Source organism: Argopecten irradians, chromosome 9 (genome assembly GCF_041381155.1).
Source record: "Argopecten irradians isolate NY chromosome 9, Ai_NY, whole genome shotgun sequence".
NCBI classification, from domain to species: domain Eukaryota; kingdom Metazoa; phylum Mollusca; class Bivalvia; order Pectinida; family Pectinidae; genus Argopecten; species Argopecten irradians.
The window spans coordinates 43,074,861-43,091,566 of record NC_091142.1 but is presented as its reverse complement, the minus strand read 5'-3'; the positions used below and the strand labels follow the sequence as shown (position 1 = coordinate 43,091,566).

Below are 16,706 nucleotides of genomic sequence, written 5' to 3'. Positions count from 1 at the left end.
TAATTTTAACTAATTTTGTCCAAAATAGCCATATATAACACAATTTGATCAGTCTATAAAGATCACCTGTCTATACAGATCACCTGCCTATAAAGACTATCTGTCTATATAGATCACCTGTCTATACAGATCACCTGTCTATAAAGATCACCTGTTTATCCAGATCACCTGTCCATACAGATCACCTGTCCATAAAGACCACCTGTCTATACAGATCACCTGTCCATAAAGACCACCTGTCTATACACATCATCTGTCTATACAGACCACCTGTCTATACAGATCATCTTTCTATAAAGATCACCTGTCTATACAGACCACCTGTCTATACAGACCATCTGTCTATGCAGATCACCTGTCTATACAGATAACATGTCTATACAGATCACCTGTCTATACAGACCATTTTTTCCCTGATCTATTGGATTGCTCTATAGACAGGTTTGACTGTATAAATTGCTGAATATAAATTTTGTTGTTGCCAATTATTTCATGATTTATTTATTTTAAGGCTTTAAAAATATGCAACGTTTATATTTCGATGCTGTAGTTTGTATACTTGTTATGTAGTAATGCTAACTATACCTGTAACTGTTTACAGTGCCCACGGTTCAGCATGGACAAACATATGGAGGAGAACATGAAGCACCACCTACAGTTGATGTGTGACTTGTCACACCGACAACAGGAGGAGATAACTCAGCTGTGTGATGCTCTCTACTCACTGTCACACGTCACCGATGGTACCTTTATATGGCGTATCACAAACTATAAACAGAAGTTCCTCGAGTCTGTGTACAAAAGTGTGGAGATTGTAAGTGAGCCTTTCTACACATCGCGTTACGGATACAAAATGGTGGCCTCTGTGTTTCTCAATGGAAATGGAGCAGGAGAGAACAAGAACTTATCAGTGTATATAAAGCTCCTCCCCGGGGATTATGACAATCTGTTGGACTGGCCATTCGCCCTTCCGATCTCATTCTGTCTGTTTGACCAGTGCTCAAGTCCAGACAAACGCTGCAATATCACAGAAAGCTTCACTCCTGACCCGACATGGAAACACTTCCAGAAACCTCTCAAGGAAGCCGACAAGGACACGCTGGGGTTTGGCTACCCTAAGTTTGTCTCTCATGAAGTTCTTAAGTCCAAACATTACATCAAAGACGATTGTATTGTGATCAAGGTCAAAGTTGACAATAACAAGTTCATCTGTCCCTGAGCTTGGTACTGGTGTGTGTGAAGTATATAGACTGGTCCCGTCCACTAGTGCTGGGTTACTAACACAGGAACTTGAGTGTCCACTAACGCTGCTAATGACAGACTAGTACCCAAAAGGTGAAGTATAACCAAGGTATAGAATTCCTTGTACGCTATGATCGCATGCAAGTTATCTCTGAAAGTCAAATGGCAGTTCATACATCAGCATGGCTACATGAACGATTGGAAGGGCTATAGCTGGCTGTAATGACGATTATGTGAGACAGCTGTAATACAGAGGGAAAGGAAGTCACAGGTCATTCTGGTAACTGAAGTTTTATTACTCAGGACTTAACTCAGTTGATGGTCATCACAAATTTCAATCGAGTGAGAAACTTTCCTGGATAGTATGAGTTTAAAAATCAAGTGTAGATCCCTATACCTTGTGAGATTGCTGAGTTTTCTAATGGAAGTTTAATGTCTTTGTAAGATAATGTGAACCGTGAAAGACATGTTATATATCTTTTACCTTGTCAATATCCAATGTGCCATACCAATTGGTGTGAAACTAATCCAGATACAGAGGCGAGTGAAGTCTCATCTACACCTTTATCATATGACTAAACTACCAGTGTTCTAATGACAAGATTATAAATATTCAGACAGATAAATGATTAAAAGGAGCAATGTATGCAGTATATAATAAAATAGTGGCTCCCCAGCTTCTGTAATCTGTTTTGAAGTATTTTTGTAGAGAATGAGAATCAATAGTTTAGTTGGAATTGTATAGTGCTATAGGGATGATACCATTGATATTGTTTTTTTGTTACTGTTGAAATTACAACAATCAGCTTCTGTTAACATTTCTATACGTGTCAATCTATCAATGATACAATGAAATGTACTTAATGTAGACAGAGAAGTTACAATATATAAAGATGGGATTCCATATAATCTGTGGTGTATAACGTAGGGGAGGTAACTCTTATTGCCACTGTTTACCAGAACAGATTACCAATTATATCTTTGTTCGTGTACAGATTATTTATTTTGTGGATTCTGTTTATGCAGTCTTTGTTCTGCTCTGTTCTGTCACCATTAACCTCCTATTTTGTGACCTTTCACTATCCTCTTGTATAAGTCCCATATTTCTTTTCTTTTCCTGTTACTGATATTCCAGGGTCAATATTCATGAAACCGTCCACATCCTCGAACTCCAGTCTGTGCTCAGGATGTGATGTTATCTAATGGGATGTCAATGTACTATATCTACATTTAATGTATGTATCTAAATTGACGGTTTTATGAATATTTGGCCATGTGTACAGCATGTTGATCTATCAGGGTATGGTGTACAAGGACACGACTCCCTGTCTCCCACTATAACACACCGTGTACAGACAAACTCTTACCGTCTTCCTAACATACTCATCAATCTGTACAAATGTTCGATCTAGTCAGTTACATACAACATGTATTTGGTGTTTATCATATGTCCATATTTATTGATGTATCGTTGAAGAATAATAAACGCAATAAAACTAAACAGTGAGTTCGTTTTAATTCCATCACATATTTAGTAGATTTTGCACCAGAACTGGTACATTAAAATATGGTTACACTTATCAATCATTGAATCGAAATAAATCATTGCTATGAGTTTACAGTGTAGCATGGCTATATTGGTCAATGTGATCTTTCAAAAGTCAAGAGAAAGGCATAAAATTGATATATCCATGGTTACCTGTACATGTGTCGATGAAGTAAAGAATAAAATACGTGTAATTCAAAAGCAAGGTTTGATGTGGTAAGGAAGCAAAATATAATGATTTAAAGAAAGTACACACGTACAACATAACGTGGTCTCCATGGTAATGGTTGATCTAGCAGTCATACGTACAACATAGCGTGGTCTCCATGGTAATGGTTGATCTAGCAGTCACACGTACAACATAACGTGGTCTCCATGGTAATGGTTGATCTAGCAGTCACACGTACAACATAACGTGGTCTCCATGGTAATGGTTGATATAGCAGTCACACGTACAACATAACGTGGTCTCCATGGTAATGGTTGATCTAGCAGTCACACGTACAACATAGCGTGGTCTCCATGGTAATGGTTGATCTAGCAGTCACACGTACAACATAACGTGGTCTCCATGGTAATGGTTGATCTAGCAGTCACACGTACAACATAGCGTGGTCTCCATGGTAATGGTTGATCTAGCAGCTACTATTTAGAGATAGACACTGTACAAATCCACCACTCCATCCGAAACCATTTCCAGCGGTCAGTTACTCAATACATTGTTATAAGTAATGAAGTGATTATGAACACATTCTATTGCTTGTTTGCTAAGATACTTCATTTACCTTATTTTACGGCAAGTACAGTTGTATATTGGAAGCTCTAAGTCGTATATGATCAGTTAATATATCACATCCACTATCTACAAACATACACGTATATATTATATCCATACATCCCTAATGGTCAGACTCGCGTTTGTTCGCTAACATCAACACATTCTGATTTCTAACACAGCTAAACAGTCGATAACATATACTTTGGTTTATACAATGTACAGAGAAATCAACCAAATAGTTTCATTGTATTTATACACAGTTATTCCTTTTGTGGTATAATATAAACAATGATATACAGTAATAGTCTATAGTTTACACAACCTCTCCACCCAAGTGTCCGTTTTGTCTCTGAAACAGAAAGAACAATAGATCATTATAGAATGAATGTATGTATAAAACATAAACGCCCCTTTCAAGATTCATTTGATAATGTTCCCTCTTCACGGGAGCAAAAATAATATATAATGTATTTGTCTTTGATAACTTCAATTTTATAACATAATTTTGTCTCTTACAAACTTATTAGGTAGACAAAGAAAGCTTTCTGAAAGGTATGGTTGTACATACTGAATCTCGCTCTTTGATATCTTTAGTCCTTTAGCCATTCCTTCCGCCGCTTGTGACACCAAGGGGTCAGAGTTCAAACTGGCCACTGCGACGACATCCTCTCCCCTAAATAAGATTTTTTTTTATTATATTGCCTTAATCATTAAAATATATATGTAATTAAGAGTACGAACCATGATAATTTCTGCAATCAATAAAAATAGCTATTAATATTCATGAGATACGTAACGTCATTGATGACAAATCATTAAAGGAAAGAGATCAACCACAACAAATCACGAAAACACACAGAAGTCGTCCTCTTGTGGTCCAGCCATTTTAGGAAAACTTACCGTGGTTCTCATCGATGATCTTGGAAAAGCGATTTCAAAACAACGGATACTATAACATAACGAAATGTTAGCTCAGCTTCCAAATCAATAATGATAAATTAAACAAGTACAAACAGCAGCTAGGGTGCTACGGAGACTTCAGATAAATTATAACAGAACCAGATGATTCGGAAGAGAAATGATCCTCATCATTGGGCGTCACCCGTACAAATCTATATTAGATCAGGGACAACGAAGCTACAAGACACAACATATACAAAGTTGTCTTCCAATGGACATACCTTGTATAGAACGCAACACACTTCATGGCCTCTTCATCCCAGTGGACGATGACGTCATCGTAACCAACACCGTAACCTGTAAGGATAACATTCGTCTTCTGTGAAATCTATTTAAAATCAAATTTTCCGATCGGTCACATTTTACACAAACAGCGCCACAAGATGAAGCAAAAAGTACTATAATCGCACAAATTATCTGTGCTCTTAGACACTAGATTGTAATTAGTATTACATCAGAGTTATTTACCTACCTGTGTATCTAATTGTAATTAGTATTTCAGAGTTGGTGTACTTACCTGTGTATCTGATACTTTTACCGTACATCACTGTCCAGAAATACGGTACACTAGCTATCTCTGTCTTTTTACCGACAATACTCAAGGCTGCCGTACGTCCTGTGGAATGAAATACTTACATTAAAATATATCAAACACTGGGATAATTGAATGACAGCACTACAACAATGATTCAACATGCGAAACAAAAGGCTCAATAGGGCCATAAGTTTTTGTTTGCCCAATGATGCATTGTTTTTTTAATCCGTTTTCCCTCAAATACTCTGGTATACGGAATTTCTACGTTTTTTTTTTTTTTTTTTTACAAAATCAAATGTAAACATGCATATACATGTTTTTATTTGTTGCCCTGATTATAACATCCGGATATAGGAAAGTCTGGGTATTCACCGTGCGCATGTGCCATCTGCCAATGCTGTACGTTAACACTCTTATCTCCCTCAGTAAATAAGGGGAACTCTACAATATCCCCAGCAGCGTACACGTTAGGCTGACTCGTCTCCATAAACTGAAACGGTACAACAGAAATGTTATAATAGTACTAATACAATTCTGTGATGTAACTATATGCTACATATGTAAATCAACATATATAAATTTATTTAGAAAAATTTAGTTCTATCTTTTGAGCGAGTTCAAATGTTTAATTTGTAGACAATTTTACGAAAGCAAATCAATGCACACATGACCGTTATGACCTATTTATTGGTAATAACGATTTTTTCATGGATTTGTTTTCTCTTCATGTAAGTTTACACAAGAATATTGCTATATGTTAATCAATGATGCACCACTCCAATGGTTTTCAATAAAAACACTGGAGAAACGTTGTTCGCAAATGAAACAGTTTAGGAAGTCATGCTATTTATTCTTTAACTTGAAATATTGAATAAATAATCTTCTTCACAATGGCCTGATCTGAATGCTCGGTAAAATACTTATTTAGGAAGTAGTATAAGATATATCGTTGAGGCTGAAATTAAATGATGCTTCTATTAATAAAATTGATTTTTAGACACTGGTGGGACCAGATGAGGACCGGGAATATAGAAATGATTCTGATAAATTTTAACACATTTACCTCGAAATCTACATGTGAAATAAAACGATGAATGATGATAAATCCACATGGCAGTATTTTCAATACTTTTGATTCGGTACACGTACGTACACGTGATTAACTTTCACACAGTACCTTCACTACTTTGATTGGAAATGTTTCTTACCTTGTTGACGGGTAGGAATCCTCTGTTCATTGTTAGACCAGAAGACTTCAGGAAATCTGTCGCTGGAACCACACCTGGAAACCCGAAATAAAAATACGTATTTCAATCATAATTTATTTTTCATGTCAATAACATATTTTCGATCCCTATGGCTAATTGCAATGTCCCAATATCATCCAATAACTCGAGAAACTAATTTCTATAAGTAAAGTACCAGCCACCATTTCATGAGTTATGAGTAAAATGTTTTATAGAAATCGTGAAGACAATGAATTTCCACAGGAAATAGATATTTTAGTAAAATTTGCATATGTTGTCGATATGAAGACAAATCCGATACTTGCTGTAGAAAGCAACTTGCAAGGTTTGTACAAAACCAACACACACGAAAAACACTTTCAAACGTTAGAAAAAGAGGCTTAGAGAAAAGAATAGAGAATTTTTTGTCAGGAATAAGAAGAAGAATAATGTTAGTAGTAGGAGTGAGTTTATTCTTTGTCGGCAACTCACCCACGCCGAGGATACAGAGGTCTGCGGGCAGTCTGGTATCATCTGACAGCACAGCTTCAGTCACGTGACCGTCCGGTCCAGAAAACTCTTTGATACCTCTCTCCAGGAAGAACTTGACGCCGTGGTCTTCGTGCATCTGGTAACAGGGTCCAACATTATAGTTTTAAAAGATTAATACGTGCAATACGTGGAGTTTTATCTACCTTTTTCTGTTGTTTTTTTTTCTTCAAAATATCACATCAAAATATCCTAATTCAAATAATATTTTTATCAGTAATCAATGAGTTTTTTTAATTAGAATTACGCCTGAATGAAATTTGTGAGCTGTGAGTTCCTATGAGTTTATGTTTTGCTAATTTTTCATCCTTGATACATGTAAATTAAGTTAAGTGTAGTGAAACGTATGACAACCGATTGGCACAGAAAGTTTGGTTTTAACATTTCATTCTTTGATAAATCTGAAGGCGATTCTCTATTTCGTTGTCATGTGAGTCACTAGTCGATGGTCAATAAAAAAACTCTCCAAACAAAAGTTTACAAATTATGACTTCCGATTCGAAAGTATTTAATATTCAATTGTACATATCAAATTCTTACAATAGTTATACGGAAGTCCAGATATTTTTTAATCAAGGAAGATAAAGAAAAACATAATTATGCAATGTAAATGATTATAGCACAAAAAAAATTTGGACACAACTGTTATTTGAATGTTACCTTGAGAAGAAAAGATCCGATTTTTTGGCCTAGTACATTTTCAAACGGAACGCAGCCTCGCACGACAACTGTCACAGAGCTCGCTACTTTCACCAAACTCGCCGCCACTTCCATTCCTGGTTGGTAAACACTTGTTCATTGTCATCATTACACATATCCATACCTTCTACTACACTAGATAAACACCTATTATCCAGTGTTTGTAAGGTGTTTAGTATCCGTCAGTAATTTGGTGATTTTAGTACCAAATTTAAGTATAGTGCGTTCGTGCTCATTTAGAAAAGCGAAAGAAAATGAAAAACCAATTTTATGTGTAACCATGGTCACAGAGAGTAATGGCAGAAGCATGCGTCATGCAGGAGTATATTAGACCAGCTATTATATAAAAACAATAAGTACCTATTTATATATTCCATAACTATCATAACCTCTACTTCAGGATAAACAATGATTTAATATTTTGAGCTGAAAGGCCTCTAATCGACTGTTTCAAAATACATTTTTTTAAGTTCTTAACAAGATCAATTGGGTTATACATTCCAATCGTATCTCAATATATTTTTTGTATTGAAAGCTCCAATTCAAACCTAAATTGTTTACCTTCAAATTGACTCTATCACTACTGGATACATTTGTCAATCTCAGTGCTTTCTTTGAAATTCTCTTAAATTATTATATTTAATATTTCTAATGTTTTCTTTGACCTTGTGAATGTCCGTATCGAATATGACTTGGATTCACAAATAACATCTAACTTTCTCTTAATACTACTGTCTTGTACCTCTCACAATGCCAATAGTCTACTGCCAATCACTTATTCAACCGCAAGCCATTTACAATAAACCTACAATTTCAATAAGGCAGCGGTCGCCGTTTTGGATTTTTAGCGAGGACATTGGTGAAACAGTATCCATTACATCAAGTTCTTTATCTGCCATCACTCACCTGGTAACGTACCATACATGTACAGTTGTACACGTAATAGAAATGGATTGTCAATACCTTTCAATGACACAACTCATACATATATTACATTATCAACTGAGTTTACACGCACATCTATTCATGACAAACATAATAGTTTTATATAGCATTAAACATGGATTATGTTTTCCCTATTTTGAAAAATAATTATGCCTTAATAGCGATATGTAGTGGTTTGAAATTCTTGTACTTACATTGCTGTCTACGAACTCATAGCTACTATACCGCATTTGCTTTTATTTCACTCATTTGTTATGTATACATGTACATGTTGTTGTTGTTTTATTTGGTGTGTAGTCATTTTCTGCTTGATCTTGTTGGTCTGGGTGTGTTTCAATTTGTTTTTTTGTTTTTGTTTTTTTTAACATTTGTTATGTAGGTTCTCTTTAGTTTTTCCTTTGTGTTCCTTTTGTTATAGAACTCTAGCTCTCAATAAAGACACCAAACTCTCACGCAAAATACATCGGTAGTTACCATAAAAACAATGCCCTCTCGAAGACAACTGATTCTAGACACACAGCTCAATACACCACGCCATGAGACTCGTACATGACAAAACAGGTACCACAACATCGCCAACGTTTACCTATCTATAAACCTTTACCTGTTTAAGCATGCCTCCTACTTTCTCCCCTAAGACCAGTTGGAATGGCGTTTTACCTGTTTAAGCATGCCTCCTACTTTCTCCCCTAAGACCAGTTGGAATGGCGTTTTTATGATGTCGACCACCGATACACTGGCTGCCTTGTCTGCCAAGTAGGCCGCTACCTCCATGCCTAGGTACAGATCACAACTATGTTTGGAAGGCCATACTATATTTAATGCCGAGTTAACATTTAAGCCACTATGAACTAATGTAGAAGCACTACAGGCACAGAATTTGGCATATTCGTCACAGCGCTAAATACTTCACCGCTTAATTGAAATTGGTCTCACTAGTTAAGCGCAAATTTCATTTCAATTCGTGTCGAAACGATGCGTAAGCAATATGCTTGAAGTCCTTGCCCCGTTACAGAGACAGTTTCGAAAGGTAGAATATTATCCGATACATTAGAAGTGTGAACACAGCAGCTCTAATTAATAATCATGCAGAATACATTGTATATAATATTAATGGACGAGTGTAATGTGATTAAGCTAGAAATGGAAACAGGTATATATAAAAGGATAAAAAGAAATGTGACACAATGTGAAATATTCCAGGTAAATGGAACAGAAACTCGATCTTAAGTAAGGTGGAGAAAGAAGATAGGTTACTCGATCTTAAGTAAGGTTGAGAAAGAAGATAGGTTACACAACAATAAAAAATAGCTTATAAAAATATAAATTAACAAAAGTATTTATAAAAGGTCATCAGTATGATATCGGTGTGTTAACGACAAAGAATACAAAGTCAATGGTGCATAGGATACACAATAACTATTGAAAGGTAAGAGACATCTATACAATATATTTCATGTGGTATATTTAGTAGGATTGACAAAGTAAAACAGGATATGCTGACACAATATTCTGTGAAAAAGAAAACGACATTATAACCAATCAGTTTTGAAAACGAATTCGGAAGCAAGATATCTCTGTGTCCTTCATCAAACTAAGGAAAAGTATAACTACTGTATCAATTTGTTTTTGAGAAAATTCATTAGAAACCTAATTATGTTTTGACCAAAAGGACAAATTATAGTTTAGACCATTTTTAGCCCCAAAATCTGTCAAATTTTCAAACCTGATACCTAATGATTAAATTGTTGAATTTCACATTTTGAGTATATCCTTGACACTAGCCATGATGGTTATGTAACATTGCAGCTTGAGTTACTATGGTAACCATTATACATATGCAAACATTATAAATATGTGAAAATTGACTATTTTTTTTAAATAATCTAGAAACCACTGAGCACATTCCTGAATAAATTTTATTTTTCTCTTAAAGACGTGTCTGAAATACCTACATATTCGGAATAAATATTGAGCTTGTTCAAGATTGCGCTCTATTGTTTCTGAGACAAAAACTATCAAAATATAGGCAAAAAATGATAAAAAATTTCAAATTCACTTAATTCATTATTTTTCGGATGATTACCATAACAACTTAAGCTGCAAAATAAGAAAACATTTAAAAAATAAGGTTATACTAAGGTTAGACCTAACCCTAACTTTACTATTAATATTTTAAATACAACAATTAATTTTTCAATACCTAGGTTAAATAATCGATGGATTTGGGGGCCAAGAAAGGCCCTGATCATACAAAGCCCTTTATATATTATGTTCTGTATATATTATGTACATACCGATAAATGATGATCCTATTATCACAACATTCTTGCCTACAGCCTTTTCGGCGATGAAGTTGGCGTCGGATGGTGTTCGGAGCATGCGCACGTTCTCTAGGTCTATACCCGGGATAGGCAGGACTCTGGGGCTGATGGGAAAGCATGAAGATTATTTAAGCATTGAATGCCTTTAAGTTGGCATTTGGTTTAACATAGATTAAACGGGAAACTGAATGTTGAATGGAAATATTGAACAGTGTCGATCACAATAAAGAATGTCAGGTGAGGAATGAATAAACAGAACAATGCATGTCTAGATCGAGAGGACTAACAGATAAATCAGAATGCAGTTTTGCTAAATTACAAATATTTAAACATAACACAGTGACGATTTTTATATGAAAAATGAACAAATAAGTCATACTGCAACTTTATTGCCATGGATAAGAATAACGAATTCTGATTGGACAATCCTACCTTCCTCCTGTAGCCAACACGAGGGAGCCGTATGTCTGTGTGCTTCCATCTTTGAATTTTACGGATTTGTTCTCGGTATCTACAGCTTCGGCCTAAAATCATCAAAACGAAGGAAACAAAATTACAAGGCAAACCTTAATGCAGAGAACAGCTACCCTTTTATGATAACGTTGATATGCCCTTATATTTTTATGTTGGCCATAATAAACTTTCCTTAGGTTCGTTAAAATTGTTACTTGGGTTCAACATCTAGAGTTAAAGATCTATCATTGTTAAGGTTTATTCTAAAGAATTCTTCCTCCTTTTGTTTTTTAACAATTGAAAATACCTTCGCCTTCGAACGTGATTCTCTTTTTCATCACATTAACAATTGTTTATTTCAGAAATCGAAACGAACTTTCGACCAGGACGTCTTTGCATATAGAGGTGAGTACTGTAGTGGCTGTTTATTTTTAGGGCCTATTGAAATTCAAGCAGTTATATGAGTTAAGTTAAGTATATGTATTAAGGAGTTATGGGACAAGGAATTATAAAGGAGTATTAAGGATAAATATTAAGGAGTTACAGATACCTACCTCTTTTTGTGTAAGGATGTCGATATCTGCGTTCCTGTAGAAGTCCTCCCCACGGAGAGCTATGGCTGCTGGTTTTATATCCATTGCCTGGTACATAATTATTGATGCAGTATTTTTATCTTTAAATTAGTTAACATGTACATGTAAATAAATAACAAGAACATACATGCTTCTAGACTGACCCACTAGTGGTTGTACATTTTCTCAGGCAACATACGCATTCACACATTTTCTTATATTTACTTTTCAGTTTGGATAATATTTTACTCCATAAATGGAGTTTAATGCATCCACACGCTAAGGCGTGTAGCCATATTCTGGGATGTTAACGATAATCCTACATAATTCGACGCTTTTTCATGGTATCCTCTAGTGCATTTTCCAGTTTACTTACTACCGTAATAATGACTAAACCAATTCAATTTCTCTATTGCTTCTTTCTTGTCGCCATGACAACTGTTGCTCAGTGTAAGTCTTGTATGGTAAGGGTTCATTTTTAGTTGCGATATAAATACTACCATATTAAGTTTTATTATATTGCTAACATTTTTCGTTTTGTCACAATGGTACCATATCCCTTGTTTGTCAATAATTCAATACTTCAGGGCTCAGATTGATTCTACAACCAGTACTAAATATTCCTGATCCGTTGGTATGGTTACTCTACCTTGCTCAGTTTCAGTTTACAACCACTACTTAATATTCCTGAACCGTTGGTATGGTTACTCTACCTTGCTCAGTTTGATTCTGTCATATGGTAAATGCTCCTCTTTGGTTGCTATGGTGACCTTCCCAGTGAACCCTTCTTGTCGAAGAGTTTCAGCACATACTACCGACGCAGGGCCTGTTATTCACAAAAATATAATGTTTATAAATAACTCAACTCCTTAATCATGATGTTTTGTTTTAATTAGCACTAATAACCAAAAGATCCCAGAGTGATCATGGCGCCAACCAAAGAATGATCTAGGTCTGACAATATTGAAAGAGGGATCTTTTCTTTGATTTTTAATCTTGAACTATCAAAACGAAAAATGACAGCCTGTCGGCCATCTTTTTTTCACCGATCGGTCCCAAAACGCATTATGCACAATAAGGGTCCTAGGGGAACCTACATATCAAATTAAGACAGAACCCTTCAGTACTTTATGAGAAATAGCGGTAACAAGAATTATTAACGAAAGGACGGACGGACCACGGACGAAAGTCGATTTGAACAGTTCATCGTTTGATGATGATGGGTTATTAAGGGAAATAAGCAGTCAAAACCACACTACAAACTGATAATCGTCATTATAAATTTTTCACTACAAAGATTCAGCTTCTCCATTCGTAATGAAGCATGTATTCGTATCCGTCAAGAGTGTCTACACATAATTTAGAACCTGCTATGCTAGCTGCCATTCTTTAACTTTCATTTTAACTTTCAAGGATACATTTTATTACCTGGAGGATAAGAAAAAACGTGTTTAATTTACTTATTTGAGTTGATGAATGATATTCGATATGACTGTATCGTATATGACATTTTTATGAAGATCCCAACATTCACTACTTACCGCCTCCGATGATTAGAACACTGTCGGAGTTATCCCCCTTGGCCTTACACATGCTACGTTGACGACGGAAAGTTTTTAGCGCCGATTTATTGGCTTTGACCTTGACCTTTCCATCAGCAACGGATACCTATTTGTAAGTATGTTTTATGTGGGTAAGTACATATGTATACAATGTATCAGAGAAGTTACAGATCGAAGAAGATATGCTGGCTGGGAAAATTCTGTTATGGAGATCAGACAGTAATCTGTAACAAAGGTCAATAGCACTGATGAATTCCGCATTTAAAGCAATATTGTAAATGGCTCGTCGTCAGAAATTATCTCTTGTTTTGACGTTAAGTACATCACAATATGTAAATCTCACATCAAATTTATGAACGCTGTCCAATCCCGGGTAATCTTCAATGTCTCCAGTTTTTACGTCAAAGCACGCGCCGTGCCAGGGACAACGCACTCGGCCCTTACAGTAGGCACCTACAAAATGGCAGAACAAAAAGTCGTGACGAAACTTTGTAACTCCAAACATGATGAAAGCATGCCTTTGTCTCCCCGGTACCAAACATTTGTATAAGCTCACACTGGTTTAATTCTTATTTTACCCTTAACCCTAATACATTGTCTGAGGCCCGCGACTAATTATTGCGCTACGTGATATGCGCAGCGTAGCGTCGTGCAATCATCCACAGAATAACAAATGAAATCTTCACACTATAGAAGCAAATAAATCACAAATATACGTAGGACCTTGTATGATCGTAATGAATTTTTAATACAAGGAACGCGAATAATAAGACCAGAGTTATTATTTGAGAAGGAATGATAAGAACGCAAAAATCCATGACCATCTATTTATCACTTTTCATTCTAAATGGCATTTTCAGTGGAACCTTGAAATCACTTTTGTTTCTATGTTTGTAACGATGACTTGTATACTGGCCTTTGATTGGTGAATTGTATACTAGCCTTTGATTGGTTAATTTTACACTGACCAATTTGATTGGTGAATTGTATATTGACATTTGATTGGTGAATTGTATACTAACCTTTGATTGCTGAATTGCATACTGACCATTGATTGGTGAATTGTATACTGACCTTTGATTGGTGAATTGTATATTGACATTTGATTGTGAATTGTATACTGACCTTTGATTGGTGAATTGTATACTGACCATTGATTGGTGAATTGTATATTGACATTTGATTGGTGAATTGTATACTGACCTTTGATTGGTGAATTGTATACTGACCTTTGATTGGTGAATTGTATACTGACCTTTGATTGGTGAATTGTATACAGACCTTTGATTGGTGAATTGTATACAGACCTTTGATTGGTGAATTGTATATTGACATTTGATTGGTGAATTGTATACTAACCTTTGATTGCTGAATTGCATACTGACCATTGATTGGTGAATTGTATACTGACCTTTGATTGGTGAATTGTATATTGACATTTGATTGGTGAATTGTATACTGACCTTTGAATTGATTGGTGAATTGTATACTGACCATTGATTGGTGAATTGTATACTGACCTTTGATTGGTAATTGTGTACTGACCTTTGATTGGATGGTAAATTGTTAAATTGTGTACTAACCTTTGATTAGAGGGGCGCCATAGTGAGTACATTGTGCCCCCATCGCGTGAATATCGCCGTCCTCTTTCACCAGTAGGACCTTTCCCTCCCCAAGGGCCACCTCCTTCATCCTGTAAAGGGAGGGAATCATGTGGGTAACAGGATTAAAGTATTCAAAATACAACGTGGATATAATACTCCAATTATACGAATGACAGTCTAATCGAAAAGTTATCCGAAGTTATGAGAGTGCAGAGCAATACGAAAATATAAACTGTACATAGCGTTTTGTATCATTAATATAAGTAGGAACTGAAGATACTTATTCGTTTTCCTACTTTTACTATTGCTATTGCCTATACATTATTGTGTTGCAAACACCAACAATTTTTTTTAAATGAGGAAAAAAACAACGAACTGTTCGTTAGAAGTAATTGTATTCGTTCTTATTAATCTCGTACTGAACATGTTTTACTGTATAGGATTCGCCCTCCACGGAAAGGTAAACTGATGTTATCAGGGATACGTTTGTTGTGTTTGGTTTGTTTATTTACGTTTAACAGTCCTTCCGGAGTGTCGAAGTCCTGGCATAACAACCCGATTTATATATGTCGGACATCTTAACCATCGGCCACCGAGGATGTCCTTCTGAATCTGATAACAACGATTTATTTCTGGATTATTTCTGATTATATATCGATCGATAGGTGATCATTCGTATGTAAAACAATCATGTAAATAATCCTTGTAAATCTGAATAATTCACATATGTTGATATTTCATATACTCCCAAATAGTGTTCTTTCCTTGATTTTTTTTTTATAAATATTTTTTTTATCAGAAATTGATTGATTGAAGATTGTTGTTGCGTACCGGAATTCAACTATAAACTTGAATACTAGTTCGCGAATATTAAATGCTATCTCCTGGGTTAAAAAGTAGCAGAACAAATGTTTGGACATAACCGGACTATCACCAATCCTATGTTGGAATACTCTCTCGTGAAATTGCAGACAGCTGAACGTCGAGTCAAAGGTCAGAAAAGGTTGCAAAATTGTAGGAATTATTTTTCTGTTCCATTGTCGTTTAGCTTAGGGCTCAAAGTCTATACAAAAAATGATAGAATAGTATAATTCAGCTCAACGCTTTTATAAAAAGACCAAAGAAGAGTAGAAACCATCATTGAAGAGGCTACATTACACTTATCACGTGATGATAAGTATAGCGATGGTTGGTGAGATTAACGTCCTATCGAATGGCAGGGTACTTAGGGATGGTATCCTGTGAATGTCGCGTGTTGTTTGTGTGAGGGTGTGTGTGGGAGGGAGTGTGTGTGTGTGTGTGTGTGAGAGAGGGTGTGTGAGGGCGAGGGTGTGTGTATGAGGGTGTGTGTGTGAGGGAGTGTGTGTGTGAGAGAGGGTGTGAGGGTGTGTAAGTGTGAGGGTGTGTGTGTGTGAGGGTGTGTGTGAGAGAGGGTGTGTGAGGGAGTGTTTTAGGAGACTTTAGTACCTTCGTGTTGTTTGTGTGAGGGTGTGTGTGTGTGTGAGAGAGAGGGTGTGTGAGGATGAGGGTGTGTGTGTGTGTGAGAGAGGGTGTGTGAGGGTGAGGGTGTGTGTGAGAGAGAGGGTGTGTGAGGGAGTGTTTTAGGAGACTTTAGTACCTTCGTGTTGTTCCTATTTGTGATACTTTGAACTCTTACCTTTTCAGTGTTATCTGACTGAAGTATACCACTGGAAACATAGACCAAGCACCC

General features: G+C 35.9%; 2 protein-coding genes across 11 annotated transcripts in view; one reads left to right on the top strand and one right to left on the bottom strand.

Annotated features, from left to right (window-relative positions):
* LOC138332392 (TNF receptor-associated factor 4-like) overlaps window positions 1-2,743 on the top strand; it is a 47,746-nt gene extending 45,003 nt beyond the window's left edge. For all 7 annotated transcript variants that reach the window (XM_069280480.1, XM_069280477.1, XM_069280475.1 and 4 more), the window contains one exon: window positions 602-2,743. In XM_069280480.1, the coding sequence (XP_069136581.1) occupies window positions 602-1,219 (618 nt within the window). In that variant the 3' untranslated portion in view covers window positions 1,220-2,743. The remainder of the gene's footprint in view (window positions 1-601) is intronic.
* Window positions 2,740-16,706, bottom strand: part of LOC138332391 (apoptosis-inducing factor 3-like) — a 26,887-nt gene continuing 12,920 nt past the window's right edge. For 3 of the 4 annotated variants that reach the window (XM_069280472.1, XM_069280473.1, XM_069280470.1), the window contains exons 4-18: window positions 14,975-15,084; window positions 13,735-13,844; window positions 13,371-13,497; window positions 12,543-12,655; window positions 11,812-11,898; window positions 11,237-11,328; window positions 10,778-10,908; window positions 9,141-9,256; window positions 6,780-6,915; window positions 6,270-6,343; window positions 5,434-5,551; window positions 5,044-5,142; window positions 4,748-4,823; window positions 4,135-4,239; window positions 2,740-3,915 (exon numbers count right to left, since the gene is read on the bottom strand). In XM_069280472.1, the coding sequence (XP_069136573.1) occupies window positions 3,873-3,915; window positions 4,135-4,239; window positions 4,748-4,823; window positions 5,044-5,142; window positions 5,434-5,551; window positions 6,270-6,343; window positions 6,780-6,915; window positions 9,141-9,256; window positions 10,778-10,908; window positions 11,237-11,328; window positions 11,812-11,898; window positions 12,543-12,655; window positions 13,371-13,497; window positions 13,735-13,844; window positions 14,975-15,084 (1,537 nt within the window). In that variant the 3' untranslated portion in view covers window positions 2,740-3,872. Of the gene's footprint in view, window positions 3,916-4,134; window positions 4,240-4,747; window positions 4,824-5,043; window positions 5,143-5,433; window positions 5,552-6,269; window positions 6,344-6,779; window positions 6,916-7,496; window positions 7,613-9,140; window positions 9,257-10,777; window positions 10,909-11,236; window positions 11,329-11,811; window positions 11,899-12,542; window positions 12,656-13,370; window positions 13,498-13,734; window positions 13,845-14,974; window positions 15,085-16,706 lie in introns of all 4 variants that reach the window. The other variant, XM_069280474.1, reaches the window with a different exon arrangement.